This window comes from Phaseolus vulgaris, chromosome 3 (assembly GCF_000499845.2).
Source record: "Phaseolus vulgaris cultivar G19833 chromosome 3, P. vulgaris v2.0, whole genome shotgun sequence".
In the NCBI taxonomy this organism is placed as follows: Eukaryota; Viridiplantae; Streptophyta; class Magnoliopsida; order Fabales; family Fabaceae; genus Phaseolus; species Phaseolus vulgaris.
In genome coordinates, this window is record NC_023757.2 from 50,526,055 (window position 1) to 50,544,073 (window position 18,019).

The 18,019-nt window shown below is 28.1% G+C and overlaps 3 protein-coding genes across 4 annotated transcripts; 1 reads left to right on the plus strand and 2 right to left on the minus strand.

The window, feature by feature from the left end:
* Window positions 1-3,392: 3,392 nt before the first annotated feature.
* Window positions 3,393-8,471, minus strand: LOC137808505 (probable prolyl 4-hydroxylase 10). Of its 2 annotated transcripts, none has more exons than XM_068609649.1 (8): window positions 8,023-8,471; window positions 7,871-7,955; window positions 6,895-6,992; window positions 6,658-6,755; window positions 4,959-5,088; window positions 4,674-4,861; window positions 4,490-4,572; window positions 3,393-3,689 (listed from the first exon to the last, which is right to left on the minus strand). In XM_068609649.1, the coding sequence occupies exons 1-7, from the start codon at window positions 8,217-8,219 to the stop codon at window positions 4,499-4,501; spliced, it is 870 nt and encodes a 289-aa protein (XP_068465750.1). In that variant the 5' UTR covers window positions 8,220-8,471; the 3' UTR covers window positions 3,393-3,689; window positions 4,490-4,498. The 2 variants fall into 2 exon arrangements, with proteins under 2 accessions (XP_068465750.1, XP_068465749.1); XM_068609648.1 differs by having other exon boundaries at window positions 3,393-3,700; window positions 8,023-8,434.
* A 3,627-nt stretch (window positions 8,472-12,098) lies between these two features.
* On the plus strand, window positions 12,099-12,708 carry LOC137805702 (transcription factor SRM1-like). The gene is made up of 2 exons (XM_068605638.1): window positions 12,099-12,427; window positions 12,525-12,708. The coding sequence occupies exons 1-2, from the start codon at window positions 12,099-12,101 to the stop codon at window positions 12,706-12,708; spliced, it is 513 nt and encodes a 170-aa protein (XP_068461739.1).
* A 4,435-nt stretch (window positions 12,709-17,143) lies between these two features.
* Window positions 17,144-17,650, minus strand: LOC137805703 (uncharacterized protein At1g76070-like). The gene has a single exon (XM_068605639.1). It carries the CDS (start codon window positions 17,648-17,650, stop codon window positions 17,144-17,146), a length of 507 nt encoding a protein of 168 aa, XP_068461740.1.
* Window positions 17,651-18,019: the final 369 nt, after the last annotated feature.

The following is an 18,019-nucleotide window of genomic DNA, read 5'->3' on the forward strand; positions in this document are numbered from 1 at the left end:
ATTGGTTTGATTCTATTTTGATATAAAAGCTAGTGTGTGGGTAAATCATTTGGCATATGATGTTGCCAAAATTTTAATAGCATAATGACTATAAATATCATAAAAAATTATAGGCACTTAATGATTTTGTCGAGTACTGAACACCTTTAAAGTCAATCAATTCAAATAAGCATTAATAATAAAAAAATATTTGACATATCTTGAATAATATAGTTTAAATTATATTATTATTAATATAATTTATATTATTATTATTAATATAATTTATATTATTATAATTATTAATATAATTTATATTTTTAGAATAATCAATTTAACAATAAATTAGATATTTTTTTAAAATAAAACTGAAAATAAATGTTACAGGATTGGCCTGATTAAGAGTAAGATATGTTTAAAAATCATATTAAAAAATCATCTTTAATATTGTAAAACATTCTCCTTGTAATAATATAGATCTTATCATGCTCTTATATGAAAGAAAAGACGAAAATGAGATGTATATAAAATAAGATAAGATATGGAAAATGTGTTAGATGCATTGGAAGTGAGTAGTTGAGAAATGAAAAGTGAAGTGAGTAGTTGAGAAATGGAAATGGAAATTACTAATTATTAATTGGGTGGGTTTGAGTTAGTGGTACATCCATGTCCCACAAATATCACACTATTTTCAACCCTGCTTATATATAAGGGTACGTCAAAATAAATTAATAAATATTACAGATCGACTTACTTTAAAATCGCAATTCTTACATGGATCAACTCTAACCACATTTCTAACGTAAATATACTTTATCATTTAACGTTTTTCCATAGATATTAAATTTCCTTCATTCAATCATTATATTAAAATTTCTCACTAAACTATACTAAATTACATAATAAAATTAATTTTATATTTATGAAATATAATGTAATTTTTTAAATATACAAAATCTGTAAATTGCATCTTTATATATATATATATATATATATATATATATAGTTTTATATCTTTAATAAGGAGAAAAGAGACTACTCCTATTTTCCGTACATCCCTTGAGTAAATTCATTATTTAATTTACTAAAAAAAATATATGGAGTTGGTTGAATTTCTATCAATTTTTTTAAGTGAAATCTAATTCAACTCATTAAGCTTCAACCTAATAAAGTATTAAGAAGTGAACTTTAAGTCTAACTCAACCTTATACACAACATATTATGGATGGTCTGACGATTTGGGTGACCTGATAAACCCAACAAACTCTCGCTAGGATATGTTTGAAATGGGTTTGATACCATATTAAGGAGTGAACTTTAAGTCTAACTCAACCTCATAAAACCGACTTATGAGGTGAAGTTTTCACTCACCTATATACTATGAAATACTATAATCTCTAGTCGATGTGAGATTTCTAACATTAAGAAAAATAACACAATCTTCTATTAAGTTTTAGGTTACTCATACTAAACTTATCAAGAAAATCCTTCCTTCACTTCCATACATTCATCATTTGCATCTTTATATTAATTGTGAAAAGTTAATTTTAACCTTTCTTAAAAATTTAAATAACCCTAAATGAAATATAATCTCACATTTTTAAACAACATTACCTGCATCCCACGTCCCCATACCTCCCTTTCAGCTGCAACACTTTCATTTTTCTCTAAGTGTAGCATTTGAGAGGGAAATTTCATCTTTATTTAAGCATGTGAGAGAGTTGGTGAGACGATTCGTTGTATTTTACATCTCCTAGTGCAAAGACAATTTTTTTTTAAAAAAGTTTTGTACTGCATTTTTGCACATCGCTCATTTTTTTTTTGGTTTTGCGACTTCCGGAAGAATGACTAAAATTTTAGAAAAATAAAATGTTGTTTTCACTACTACTAATAAAAGTAAACATATTTTTTAAATATCTTTCAGTTTTATTTGATTAATTTTTTTCATTATTAAAAAAATATAAAAATTAATTATTATTAACTTATATTTTTATGAAAAAAAAATAGTTCAAATAACTTAATACTTTTATCAGTTTTTTTAATATTTAAAAATAAATAACATCTAACAAATTTTAAAAAACAAAAAGGATCAAACGAGACATTTTCCTAACTATTTTTGTAAAAAAAATTATTTGAGACATTTTGAGTCCTTAACTTCTTTTAATTTATATATTTTTTATTAAAAATTTAATATAAATTAGAATTTTATTAATTTTAGTTTGTGAATCAATTGAATGATATTATTGAAATCCAATCCAATCTAATTTAATTTAGGTAACCCAACTCAATAAATTCTCAGAGATAAAACTGAATAACATTAATTTTGAAAGATTTACAGACTAATAAACTCCAAGGTTGAGTTTTTTTAAAGATCACAAATAAACCATTTATGGCTTTCTTCCTTGTACCTTGGTAAACTTTCTTGTTTCTAAGTGAAACTCTTGTAAATTCTTAAACATAGAAACATAACCTAGGAGCAGACCCCTCTCAACCAAATCACTAGATTTTATAACCTCGCATGTTTTATAATGCCACACAGTTCAAAATTTCAGATTAACATAGTCCTGACTACAAATTTTCAAACTAACAAGCCACAGAAATACATATAGCAGCAGTGTACTTGGCATTAACTGTATCAGAGGCTACACAACCACTAATAAAGTCGTCACATGACTTTATCAATCATGCAATCAACAGTCCAATATAAAACTCCTACAAAACCGACCCAGAACCCAGATGATCTCAGAAAACAGAAGGCACCAAGGTGTAGGCAACAGACTCATCTCACAACCAGAGCACTGCCATGTCTTACCAACTTAGAAGCAATATTCTAACCATTTTTAGAGGTAACCTCATATTCTATAGAGCTGATCATACATCTTCTTGGCTTGTTCCACACTTTATTGCATATCTTGCTTTATAAGCGATTTTTATTGTATAAATTCCTTTGTTTTCCTCCTTCCACTACCACCTTATCCTCTCCCTCACTGCATGTTTGTGTTCTATCTAACTCCTATATGAAGGCACTTAAAACATTGTTTTCCTATTTGGAATCATCTCTTCTCCATTTTAATCCTATATCCATATTCCCTCCATTCACGTATCCATATTCTTAACATGGACCTTTTGTTTCACCCAAGTTTATTCGTCTACATGTCCTTTTAATTTGTCTACAAAAGCCTAGTAGATTATGTTTTAACAATGCTTTTATTTACAATTGATATTTTAATTAAACAGGTAAAGAATACATAGTTACAATTTAGCTCTCAATAAATACTCTCATGAAAGTCATTCATAACTAATAAAAGTTAACGGCAGTATATGACATTAATATATATGGAAAGTTGTCAATGTTTTATAATATTTCCTTTAGATTAAAATGAGTTCGAATTGAAGGATGATGTGATTTCCCAGTTACCCTTATTGTTCATCTTCATGTATAATATTGCAAACATAAAACGCGGGAAAAGCCTGTGTATATCATTCCATGTATTGGTTTCCTACTATTTCTTCATCTCCTAACCAATGCAAATCTATAAAAATTTGTCTCGATTAGTAATATAACCAGAAAGGGATGGACAAAGAATTGAGGTATGGTAAAACATCTAAACAACATTTTCCTTCCACCCTGAAAGTATGATCATGCAAATATGGTTCATCGATCACTTAGTATAATATTGACAGGTTGAATTCATGAATTCATTATGAGCCTGAAAAGGAACTAAATCAACGTTAGATGTGAAGGAAACAATCGCCATATTAAATTTATTAAACAAAAAGCCACAATTTATGTGAAGTAAACAAATAACAGTCCTCCAGTTTTAGCAGTGTTAATACTGAATAACTAGTATACATTGCAGAAAATTCAAAACTATCTCCACACAATATACTATATGTGTGACTAAATCTAACCCTTTGTCTAGATGAATTCTCCAACAATATAACTTAATAAACATAGTAGTTCAAGAGAATTGATAAATTTGAGAAGATAATTGACTTAGAGCACTTTAGTGGTAGATCTTCAACAAAAGTCCAAAACATAAATTATTTACAGGATCTTACGTTAGAGGGAGAGATAAGTTCTCGACTATGGAAAATGAGTTCTTCTACAAGAATTTTTAAGATCTCCAAAATATTATAACAAAATCGTATCTTAAATTTCTTTTTACTACAAAAGAATTCATTAGAACCAACAAAAAGTTACTTAAGATCTCAAAATGGAATTTACAATTAGAACAGAAATTGAATTAGATTTTAAGAGGTTATATATCGATCCTTGGTTACATAAGAACCTACCAAAGAGTGGTACAAAATCTCAAAATAAGATTTTGCACTTAAGCTGTAGGAACACTTTATGAAATTTCTTTTAAACATTCTATCAGCTGATTGAGCATACAGTCTCAATTAACAATAATGTAAAATTGGTGAAATAAACACTGATGTCTAATCATAGCTCTGTAAGGTTATATTTATGTAAGTAAACATTAAGAAGGAAAGAGAAGATAAATACCTAAATGCCTTAAGCTTTGTATTCTTTGAGACGCATCCATTTGGTACTTGACCACTTATTACCCTTAATCACTGGACAACCACCTGAAAATTATTGCAGAAACGACCTTGTTATTTCTCCAAATTTGGAAATAACAATAAACAATAATAACGGTCATGGTAACAATAACAAGAGAGCAACTAACCATGCAAACTCAATGGATCTAAGGTTGCATCAGGCTTCATGCTCCAGAAAAGTAAAGCATCGCCCATCTTTGGTTTGATTGAAAGTCCTTTTTTTCCACATTCAGAAAGCTCATTCCACCAAGGCACAGAGCTAACATTTCCCTTCGCATCGGGGAACACTGTCTCACCCCCTTCTTCAACATCAGAACTGCATCATTAGAATACCGAAATTTGACAACATGAACATTTGCCTTCATATCCAAGACAAATTGAGGTTAGCAAATACGAGGCAACTGAAATCTTACAGGTACATCAGCATTGTTGCTATCCGCTGTCCCCCGTTCTTAGTGTTAATGTTGTCCATAAAGTAGTCAAAATGAGACTCGTACTTTTGTCCAACTTCATAATGGAGAACTTGAAGTCCTTCACCATGCTCTGCATATTGAGGCAGACAATATAGTGGTTTTATAGTATATCATGAAAAATAACATACTATCCACTATGCTGCATGACATGATATAAGTACGGTATCGTACTTGTATAAACAAACTGAATCTTGATCCTTTTTATGGTTAAGTCTATTTATTTTTATAGAAGAAATAAATGAATATGTGCTCTAATTCCTCTCAAACCAAGAGGATGATGTCTGCGAAAAGAGTTTCAATGAAATTGATTGAAGCCTAGGAACTACAACACGTATTGACCCACCATTCCTTTGATTTCAAGTTCCATTCATCCTAAAAGTAAATCAAATTGGCCAAAGTTTTCACCACTTGAAATTTTTTAGTTATTAGATTTGGGTACTGTACATACCCAAAAAGTACACATGCGTACCTAAATTAATTATCTAATTTTTATTTTTGTGAAATAATTCTGATACATATCTAAGATCGAGTATGTATCCATGAGTGTCCAACGAATATTGAATACGTATACATACCCGGAATGAATACAGCATGATTTTAGGAGCACCCCATCTTTTAGAGACTATCGAGAATCATCCGGAAGGAAAAAGAACCAAAAAAATACCATCTTGTTTGCTTTAATTGAAAATCAGTTTTGAAATATCTATTACCAGAACTCTACATAAATGAAGTGAAATAGTCATACTCACACAGCATGATGATCCATTGCTTTAGCTATAGTTGTTTCAAAATTTTAAAGAAAGCAAAGACAGAAATTGTAGAATGGCGGTGTCTAGAGCTGATAGATGAAATTCAAATACAGCTCATTGAAAGTGGCACAATCTAGAATTTTACAGTCATGCAATAAATCTTTCATTTTCATAAAGCAAATTAGTTACTGAAAAATAACATGGATTTAAGATTTGATTTCAAGACAATTTTTTGTACATGATTTTAGTTTCCTTTTGATAAAAAAAAAAAGGCCTAGAAATGTACAAGGGATAGCTTGCAGAATAATGAAGCGCAAAGATAACTTCAACAACACAGAAATCAGTCTCATGCAGGCGTGATAAAAATATTCATTAAACACAAATGTTTTATACACTAACTAAAGTGACAGATTGGTTAGGCATTTAAGATATTAAAAATGTTTTATATACCAACTAGAAAGCATATCAGAGATGAATATTTGATAGTTTTCAAAATATGAAATCATTTAAGAAACAATAGTTATTTTATCTTCTATTCTTTAACAATTGTTAATTTAAGAAACTTGTATGTTACCTTAAATATAAAACTCTTTTGACGATGTTGCAGACAGAGTAAAAAAAGCTCTGTATATGAATCAATATTTAAGTTATCATATTCACTTCTAGGAGTATATATTTTTTTTATTTTGTTAGCATTACAACCCAAATTTACGGCTTCATAGCTGTTCTAAATCCTTCAACACAAGAAGGGAACCAGAAAGGGTGCAGTGTGCATGGATGACCTTCTGCCACTAACTACTATTTGATACATATGTGATGCGACCAGAAGAGTTAGCTTTATCAACAACTAAAACTCATAAAAAAGTGGCAAAAGGCAGAAAGTAACATACCTACTGGTATAAAAGTCAAATCTGAAATTCTTTTCTCAATATCTCTCACAACTTGATCACGTCCTCTGGCCAGAAAAGCACCAGAGCTAGTCCGTACTCTAAATGCAAAAGGAATGAGAAAAGATAAGGTTTGCTATCAACAAAGAGGCAAAGGCTAGCTAAACATGCAAAAGTTAATTATTTTCAATACTGAAATCGAAGGACAGTTGACAGGAAAATGTAAGGGGGAAATCCAACCTGCTGTCCATACTCTTTCCAGTTTCACTATCAACAACTGCTGACTTACGCATGTTTGGCTTCGCTATATTAATTAGATGTTCGCATTCCTCCTTGGTCTGTCAATATTAATCAGCCAAATTTCAGTATTTCGAAAGTGTTGACACTGAAATATTTAATAGTACATTTGAGCTCTTACGTAAAACAATGGTTAAACACAACATAACCATATCGTGTTAAAGTGGTACTCAAAATTGAAAATAACACCTCTTTTCAATAAATTAGAGAAGGGGGTGCCTAGGTCATAATTAAGGAAAAAGCCTCAGCATTGGTGATTACGGGCATGCAAGTCGAAAATGGATAAACACAATATTTGGAATGAAAATTACGTGATGCTTATTTGGTATAGGAAAAATGTGAAAATGCTCAAAGAAAACACTATCCATCTGTACTTCACTTCATCATTTGCGGTTACTCCTCCAATACTAAAAACGTGAGTTGTGAAAGATTTCAAACTCTCCTATTAAGCATAATTGAGTAAAAGACAAAACCTTCCATTGTATTCCATCAGCCATGTCAATCTATTTTAACTCCCCTTCTCACTGCCCACCTCATCATTTTCTAGCGACTCAAAAAACTAAGCCCTGTTAACAAGTCTAACACGCACAAATCCAGTGACAAGCACAAGATCATTAACAACAGCAAATTTTAGAGGGAGCCTAGGCAGTCCAATTTTCCAATATTTCCCATAGGCACAACCAATCAAAAGTTCAACACAGACACCTTTATTATCATCCCTAGAACAAAACTCAGTTCTTAATTCTTCAATTGGAATTTCCAATGGATTATAGTGGAAACAAAAAGATGGGAGAGAAAATGAAAATATGAAAAAATAAAAAGCAGAGGACAGATTAAAAAGAACAAAAATAATAGAAGCATGCAACATTTCACATCTTAATAACAAATAAATACTAACAGCATTTAGATGAAAACAAACCAGAAAATTATGATAGATAAAAGCTCTGGGCTCCCAGGATATTATTTCAACCCAGCTCTCTCCCTGGCTGTCGTCTTCTTGGGTTCTGCAGAAGGAGATTGAAGATGAAAGAAAGAAAAGAAGGAAAATCAGGGAACAGAGTAGAGACATACACGTGAGTGTTGCGAGCGATGGAGGTGAGATCGTTGGGTTTGGAGAGAGCATTGGAGGAGTTGGAATGGGTAAGGGAGAGAATGCGGAGAGTGAGGAGAATGAGAATGAGGAAGCAGCAGGTGAGGAGCAGCGTGAGCGTGAGCGTCCACGAGGGCCTGGACGATTTCCGAATCCGATAATTTCTGGTTTTGATCATCTCAAAGATCGAGAATGAGTAAGGCAGTGGAAGAGGAGATCGGAAACTGATTTCGAGGAAGCGGAGAGACTTTATTGGTTCAGTGTTTGGGCTCTGTAACACTCTTTCTTCTTTCTTCTCTTCTCCTCTGTTCTTTGTTCTTTGTTCTTTCTTCTCTTCTCCTCTGTTCTTTCTTCTCTGTTCTGTTCTGTTCTGTGGGCTGTGCTTCCGTTTGCGCGCCTGGTTTTCCTCTTTCCAGTAGTATAAATAAATCAGTCAATAGTTTTTTTGTACAACCTCTACTTAAAATAATAATCTCTAACAGTATATACATCATATTGCTCTTTTTTTTTTACTGTATACATCATAATTCCCAAATTTTTACTTTTAAGAAAATTAATTAATTAGTTTTATTTTTAAGAAAAAAATGATTAATTTAATATATCCGTTTAATAAAAAAAATTATAACTTTAATATATTTTACTCGAAACTTTAAATTAGAACATTTTTTAAATAATATCTTTATTTTTTCTTTACATACATTATGTTTATATTATATTATAAATTTATTAAAAAATAAAAATATGAATTTATATATATATATATATATTTATGATAAAATTAAAAAATACAAATAAAATGTATTTCGTATTTTGAAATAAAAGTACCATGTTATTAGTGTTAAATAGTGATAATTAACTTCATCCTCCTCCACACCTCCGGATTCACAATACTTAAATCAGTATATCTGTAAACAATTATGTTTAAAATAAGTAACATATTTTTAAAATTTACTTATTTAATAAACACATAATTTGATTTTAAAAAGTAGAGAATTATTTATTTATAAAAAGACAAACTAAACCAGTAAATAAAAAAAATTCTAATCTACATTTTAAGAAAAAGTAGTACAAAAATAATTCAGCTAATATACAAAAATAAAAACATTTTTTAGAAAAAAAATATCTTTTGTTTTAATTTGTATACTTAAAATCCATATATATATATATATATATATATATATATATATATATATATATATATATATATATATATGATATTATAAATAATTCGTCTACATCATACTATAAAAATGAGAATATTTTTTAAGCACTTTAATTAAATAGTATTTTATAAACAATTATATTTTTATATTCATTGTTATTAAATTTTAAATAGTGTGTTGTGTCCGTGTCATACACGCGTATGGAATAATGATATTTATAAGACACGTATCGGTGAGATATTTAATTTAAAAAATATTTATTGAATTTATTACAGTTCTAACATAATTTTAAAATAGATAAATGCATTAATTTTTTAAAAATTCAAATTTATTGTATAAAATTTTATTACGATTTACAAATTCTTTTGAACTAGTTAGGAGAAACATCTTTCTGCTAAAAGTATATATAAATCCATTACCCTATCTTACATTTTAAAAATTATATTTATATTTATGTACTGGGATGGCCGACCGATGTACCCCGCTCGGCCGACTCAGCAAACCAAACCCTAACCCAAACGACAAGGTCGACCACATGGCACATATGGGCGACCGACATGCGGCGCTCAAGTCAAAGGTTGACCAGATTAGCAAGACTAATCCATGGTTAAGGAATGACCTAACTCAACCCTAATCGCAAACCAACCCCCTAATCCGACTCAACAACAAGGACACATCAAAGTAATATAAATATCACGCATTCTAAAGAGAAATGTACGTCATTATCTACAGTACTCTGATAGTCGAACCCTACTACCCCACTAACTTGAACGTTGGAGTGTCATCTGCAGGTACCCCACCCGTCCGAGGAGCCACTCGACAAGAAAAAACAGAGAAGGAGTGTGGAAGCCGTAAAGACCGACCGAATAACACCTGGAATCAATCGTTCTCCCAGTGCACAAACTAGTTCGAGAACAATTTATATTTGTATTTGTATCTGTATTGTATCAATATCCGTTTTAATTACAAACTATTATGGTTGAAAAAAACTTATGTATACTTATCTTTTTATTTGCGTTCCTAATCGCATAATTAGTTTTTCAAATTAAACTAGAGAAACATGATTCAAGCATTTTCGTAAGTCATCCGGCAACAACATTAAAAAAATGTTTTCTCTGGTTTAGTTTAACAAATATTGAAATAAATTTTGGAGAAAGTTATGAAATTATAATTAAACTTTGCTACTTAATTACAAAACAGAAAAAGAGACATCATTGATCTCCAACAACCTACCTTTCCAAAACTAGACCCAAAAGTTCTTATACTATTGATCATATGTGTGATCCTAAATACATATTTATAATATCATTTATTACAGCAATGTAATGCGTCTATATAGTGTTCAATTTAATCTTTACTCAAAACAATAATTAAATTCACATCACAAAAATATAACCAAAACTACACTTTATTTGCAATAATTGATGACAATAACTCTAGTTATCAGTATCCTTTTATCTCAATTTGTTCATTAGTGTCTACTTTTTATTTTCTTTTCTTTTTCTTCTATCATTTTCCTTTTCCATCTGTTTTCTAATACTGTATTTATCAATTTAAATTATTATTATATTAAATTTTCTTATAATTTTCATTGTATGTAATTTTTACATGGTATCATATAATGTAGTGAAACATTAGTTACTTCAATTTATATTATTAGTTTTTTTTTTCAATTTGAACTGCATAAAAAAATAAAAAATAACCTAACAAATACTAAAAGTAATATAATAATAATTATTTTTTATATAAAATTAAAATAACTGCACTAAAATAATGACCGTCTGCTTTGAAAGTTATACTATTAACTATGTAGGATATGAACATGATCTTAAAAATATATATTTAGTTATTTTAGATATATTTTGGATTTTAATAATTTAGTTATTTCATGAATTGCGGAGATTGAAATACTGGTACATTTTGGAGTTATATAATAAAAAGACATAGTACTTTATTAAATAAATAGTACTTTATTAACGTATCGGTGAAGTACAAAAAAAAAAAAAAAAACTGATGATAAAATGTGTAAACAAAGTAATTGATCAAATTTATAAAGTAATAATAATAAGACATGTAAAACATTTTTTAAAAAACACAGCTTGACAGGAATTTCCCCCTAATAATGTTCTCCATATAAATTAAATTAAATTAAATTAAAATAGCTATTTTGAATGAGAATAATTTTAGGAACCATTATATATATATATATATATTTAGTCCACATAGGAATTATATATATAATAATAATAATAATTTTACGAATTTTAATTTTTTTTACGATTCTTTTTAATATTTTATTATATTATTTTTAATATTTTATTTTAAATTAAATATCATTATTTTTAAAAAAAACTAGCATATTAAAATAAAATCGTTTCAGAATAAGAGTTATTTATCATAATTCTAAAACACAATCTATTTGTTAACCATGGCCGTTAACCTTTTAGATACTTTAATAGAGTTTTCTTAATTTCTTTTATTTTTTGTAATTTTTTTATTTTATCTCCGCAAGCTAAATCTTTTTTTTTATTATTTTTTTTTTTAATTTTCATCAAGCGGTGAGCTTTTGAGGTTTTGATCAATCTTGTTAACAAATATTTACTTATTTCAAATTAAATTTAAATTTAAGTTATTTTTCTAAATCTAGAATAGAATTTAATTAGATAAAATAAATATTTATTGCTTATACTGAATAGCTTACATATTCAGAAATGAGATAAGATAAAGAACTTTATCTTTAAAAAAAAAAAATCTTCAAAAAATAAAAACAAACTTAGAAATGGGAGTGTCTCTGGTGTGGTTATAAAAGTAGAAGAGAGGAAGAGAACTTCATCTGTGAGTGAGAGATAGATTTTGATCTAATCTGCAATCTGCAATCTGCAAACAGGATAAAAATGAGTAGGGTTGAAGGAAATGAATGGGAGAGTGCATTGAATGATGAACTCTTCAACATTAACTTTGAGGATATTTTTGGGGTCTCCATTGATCAAATGCTTGGCGATGTCAACTACCCAGAAGAAACCAGCAACTTACAGGGCCAACCATTGTCTCAACAGAGCTTTTCTGATCATCCTCTCACACAACTCAATGAAAGCGTCACTCACGTTGAATCGGGTCCGACCCAGTTACCCGATAACCCGCCAAACTCCGAGCACCAGAACGGTGGTTGCGGACCGAGTCGACAGCGCCAGCCAAGGAAGACATGGAGCATTGAAGAGCACAAGTAAATATCTGCCAAGAACTTTCATTTGTTCTTTATTATTTCTTTTTATCTTGTTAAGTTTAGTGTTTAAGATTTGTATGTGTTTTTTTTGCCCTAGATTGTTTCTTCTTGGGCTTCGCATGTATGGCGGAAGTTGGAAAAAGATTTCTGAAAACGTTGTTCGAACCAAAACACCATCGCAACTAGCAAGTCACGCTCAGAAATACTTCATACGTCAGAAAATGGAGCCATCACAGAGGAAAAGAAAAAGCATTCATGATATAACTCTTGAACTGGAGTGACAGCTGAATGGAAAAGTTTACCAGAAGCTTCATTGTTATTTTTTTGTTTGGGTTTCTTCGGAAGTTAATCTGCATTATTTTTTATTTTTTTTTTATCATTTATTTCCTATTGTATATATACGTATCCATTTTTAAGTAAGTATGCATATTTCTCAAATATTCTTTTATTTTAATTTTTAGTTACATAAATAAATAGTTGTTTTGTGCATGGCAAATGTTCAAATTTTATTGTTATTTTATGTATGTGCATATGGTTATATATATAGAGAGATATACTCAAATGTGCATGATAAATGCTTATTTTCATAGAACTAAAATTTATAATCAATTTTTTTTGGATACATAAATTACACTGTAATTAAAATTAGTGATAAATAAGCAAGAGAGAAGAAATGTTATTGTTAAGAAACGGTTGAGGATTCTCATTTTTGTGTTTTTAATGATCGTTGGTGGCATAATCGTTGTTAAAAAAGTTAAAATAGTTATAAAATATTATATTTTTTTACAACGATTTTTTTGTCAAACGTGGTTATTTAGAGTCGTTCTTAGAATATTTTATACAAGTGTTACTTACCTTATTTCATAAACTTCATGTTTTGGAGAATTATTAGACGATTCAAATTTTTATCATGAATTACAATTTTGAAAAATAATTTTATAAGATGGAAATTTTATGTGAACTAAATTATATTTTGAATTCTTTTATTATTGATTTTTAAATCGTATTAATACTATAAAAAATCATTAAATAAAAATTAATTTTAGAGACAAAAATAATTAGTTATTATATTGACTAAATTATAACTAATTTATAAACTAAAAAATTATTGGTATCTAATAAAATAATTTTTATTATTAATAAAAATTTATAAAGTAGTTTATAAACCATTAATTACCAAGATTTTAACTATTAACTATTTTTGTATTCTAAACTACTAACTAATTTAGAATATAAAATATTAATTCTTAAAACCTTCGTAATTAACTTGAATACAAATTTAGAAACTATTTTCTAAATTTTTATTAATAATAGATATCAACTTAGATACCAATAATATTTTAATCTCTAACATAGTATCCAATTTTTATTTTTTATCTCTAAATTTGGTTGCTATATAATGATTTTCTTGTAATGTAAATAACATATGTTTTAAATTAATTAAAAACCTTTATATTTTTATAAATCTTTTCCAATAAATTGATTAATATTAATTATTTCAATTACTTAAACATGAGATGTTTATAAAAGTAAGATATATATAAAAAAAAGGGTGTTACACTTTTGGCTTGGAAGACAAATGTCTATAAGGTAGGGAGAGCTAATTAATTAAGTATGATTTTGAAGGATGTGTTGTTGAATTAATGTGACGATTGGTTGAGTTGAAATTCAATGAAATTATAAAATCTCAAATTCAAAGCAAATAGACAATTTAAGTTATTATATTCGTCTAACAAGCTTAAAATTCACTCAACGATATGAGTTTAAGTAATATAAAATATAATTCTTTTACCTATTTTATATTTTTCTTCCTCAACATTCTTTCTTTGAATATTAGTGAATTAAGAATTGACTGTATATATTATCATTTTTTTTTATGAGAGATGAATTGAAAGATGTAAAAAGTAAATAAGTAATTACTAGAGTGAATACTACAATGATTATATGCATATGTCACTAAGTAGCAATGAGTATTATTAATGTAAGTATTCAATTATGAAATATACAGGTTCTAATGATACTTTGAGTAAAGTAAACAAATGTATCATATATGATGAAGTGTCGATGAAAATTGTATTCATTAAGTTAAAAATATAATAACCAATACTCAATTAAAAGTGTAAAAAAAAAAATATCTTGTCATTGAGAAATGAGATCTATACTTAATAATTAAATTTTTAAATACATTAAATTAATGACAAATGTTAGTCTTTAAATTTGAACTTAATACTAATTTTTTTTAAGATACAAATTTGATATTGAGGTTAATTGTATTATGTATTTGATTGAAATGTTAATATATAATCTTTTGTTTTTTTATAATTTTTAATCATGTGCTATTATTATATTTTAACGGAGTTAAAAGTAAATTAGTTATCTTTATAAATTTATATTTTAGATGGTTGTTTTATATATATATATATATATATATATATATATATATATATATATATATATATATGTCAAACGTGTTAGGGTCCAACTCAAGCACTTAGGTGCGTCATCTTATCCACCTAATTTATTAAAGCTGGATTTAAGTTTGGTTTAAATGTTTAAGCTCGAACCAAACGATGATAGAGCCCAATAACACATATCTGGTGGTTGACCCAGACAGTTGGAAGCTCATATTGAAAATATAATTAAAGTAAAAATAATAATTGAATTAGTTAAGCACAAATTAAGTTGAAATATGGAGAGACTACACTCATATAGTTATTTTATATTCAGATTTTGATTGTTATATGCTCTCACTGACTTGATCGGCGGAGTGTAATCAATAGATGAAGTTTCTCTCACCATGAATCATTAGCATCCCAAAATAGAAATAGTAAAAAAGAAAAATTAGCCCAAAGTCCACCACCAAGATTCGACCTAGGTAAACCGACGAGAACAATAAATAAATATATATATATATTGAAATTTGTAATATTTAGATTTATTTATTTGTGTGTTATACATTTTGGACATAAATTACAATAGATTAATGCTAAAAAAAATATCTTTATAAAGTATTGGATGAAACTTAGAAATTAACAAATTGAAATTCTCTCAGTTCCTTTTTATACTATAACAATTCAAGACTTCAAGTCATATTTGAGTCTCTTTAATTTTGCTTCATAACAACTAACCCTTCTTTCCACATATGAGTTCCATCATTTTTGTTAGATCTTTAAACACCGAAACAGTGTTCCATACATTCAACGTTCTAAAAGGTTTTGAACTTCAATCTGCAGCCGTTGACTTAAGACTAAATAACAGTGATCGGTCACTTGTCGAGTTCTTATATATTACTTTATGTGTGGCCAAAATTTCTACCAATAAAAAGTAACCATGATATTGACTTATATAACATACATTTTAATGACAAAATATTGACAAGTATACTCATTACTTAATTAACTTCTACGACAAGGTAAATATTCTTGACAAAATGGTTAGAAATTATCTTTTCTCACAAAATTTCATTAAAAAAAAATTATTAAATAAAAATTAATTTTATAAATCAAAATAATTAGTTATTATTTAATAAATTAGAGACCATTTTATAAACTAAAAAAAAATTATTGATATTTAAAGTAATTTCTATTATTAATAAAAAATTATAAAATAATTTTTAAATTGGTATCTAACCATTAGCTACTAAGGTTTTAGCTACTTATTATTTTATATTCTAAATTAGTCTCTATTAGTCTTTTAGACACTAATTTAAAATCTAAAACATTAGTTGCTAAAACTTAGATAGTTAATTTAGATACAAATTTAGAAATTATTTTATAATTTTTTTATTAATAACAGAAACCACTTTAAATATGAATAATCTTTTAGTCTCTAAATTAGTATTTAATTTAGTTAATATAATGACTAATTATTTTTTATTTCTAAATTTGATTACTATTTAATGATTTTATTGTAGTGTTCGATATGGTTTATGATAAATTTTTTGTGGTAAAAGAAAATACTTTTTAGTAAATATTATTTATTTAGGCATATTTACTCCATTTATTGTTATTTTTAATTATAAATATACTTGTTTATTTATATGAAATATATATATATATATATATATATATATATATATATATAATTTAAATGTGGTATTTTGATTTAGTCTATAAAGTAGTATGGTGAGAATTTAAATTATTTTATTATTTGTTTACAGATGGTTAAGTTTTACATTTTATAAATGTAAAAGTAATATGCTTAAACTTTTTAAAACTACACTTTCGGTTATGCATGGAGAAAAACACAACTTTATCTTTATTCAAAGAGTAAAAAGAAAAAGGATAGTTTAAAAAAATCTTATATAATAAAAAATAAATTTAAAATTAAATTATATGAAAAAATATTAAAATAATAATATTAGAAATTATAATATAATTGTATAAAAAATATGAATATTGCATGTATCACTCTATGAGGAGAAAACTCATCAAAATCAGAAAACTGTCACAATATTTGGCATGCTTGAAGACGAATCACCATTATATCACTTCTATTCATCAAAAAGACAACTCAAAATTGATGAAACTAATCCAATCCACATACAAAATTCTTCACACTGCATATACTAAAAACTGAACATAGATTGCACACTGCATTTTGCTAAAACACTACATATTTTATTTTTGTTTCTCACCATAAACATCACAAATACAATTGCACATAACTCAAAGTAGCATTCTAAATCACTTCTCTGCTACCACAAGGCATGGAGATTCACCTTTCCATAATCACCTCAAAACGGGGCAATGATCCAGTGCCACTTGCAAAACTCTTCATTGCACCCAACGATGGATATCCCTCTGTGCTTGCTGCTGCTTTCTCTTCCAACACAGAACCCTTCTTACTTTGTTTTCGTCCCTCCACACTGATTCCCTTGAAAATCCACTGCAGAGACTTCTTCTTTTCACTACATGCAACAGCATCACCCTCTTCTGTTGGAACCCTTTTCTGTCCACGAACCTTTCTCTTTTTTCTGCCCTTCACTTCACCCATACAAGACACCTTCGGGGAGGAAGGCTCTTGTGCACTGAAGCTTTCGCTTCCACGGTTTCTTCGAACCTCCATTGGAACAATCGAGACTCTATGTGTAGGTGATCGACATCCTCTTGTGGGAAAATTCCCAATAGGACTCATATTAGGGTTTTGAAAGGGCACTGAAGCTACTGGTTGCGTTGGCATAAACTTCAACAACTTGTCTTTGATTCGAGACAGTATCTTCATCATGAATGGATATGGTTTTGTGTTATGATCGAAGATCACAAAATATGGCTATGCAAGAGAACAAATAAGGCACGGGAAATCAAAGACAAATGAAAGTGATAGTAGCAGATTAACCAGAAAAAACTACAGTTTTCTATATGAGTTCGATCACCCTAAACCTGAAGTGGTTTTTATGTATTGTTGGATAAAAAAAAACCAGAAAGAAACGGAAGATGAAGAAATTAAAGAAATATATGGTTGACACTCATTGATCTCAGAGGTTTTATAGACAGTTCAGTATTTTTGAGACTATGGAAGACGATGAAAATGTTGCCCAAAGGCCTGCGAATCCGAATTGAAGATACGATAATAATATATAATCAGTTTTAG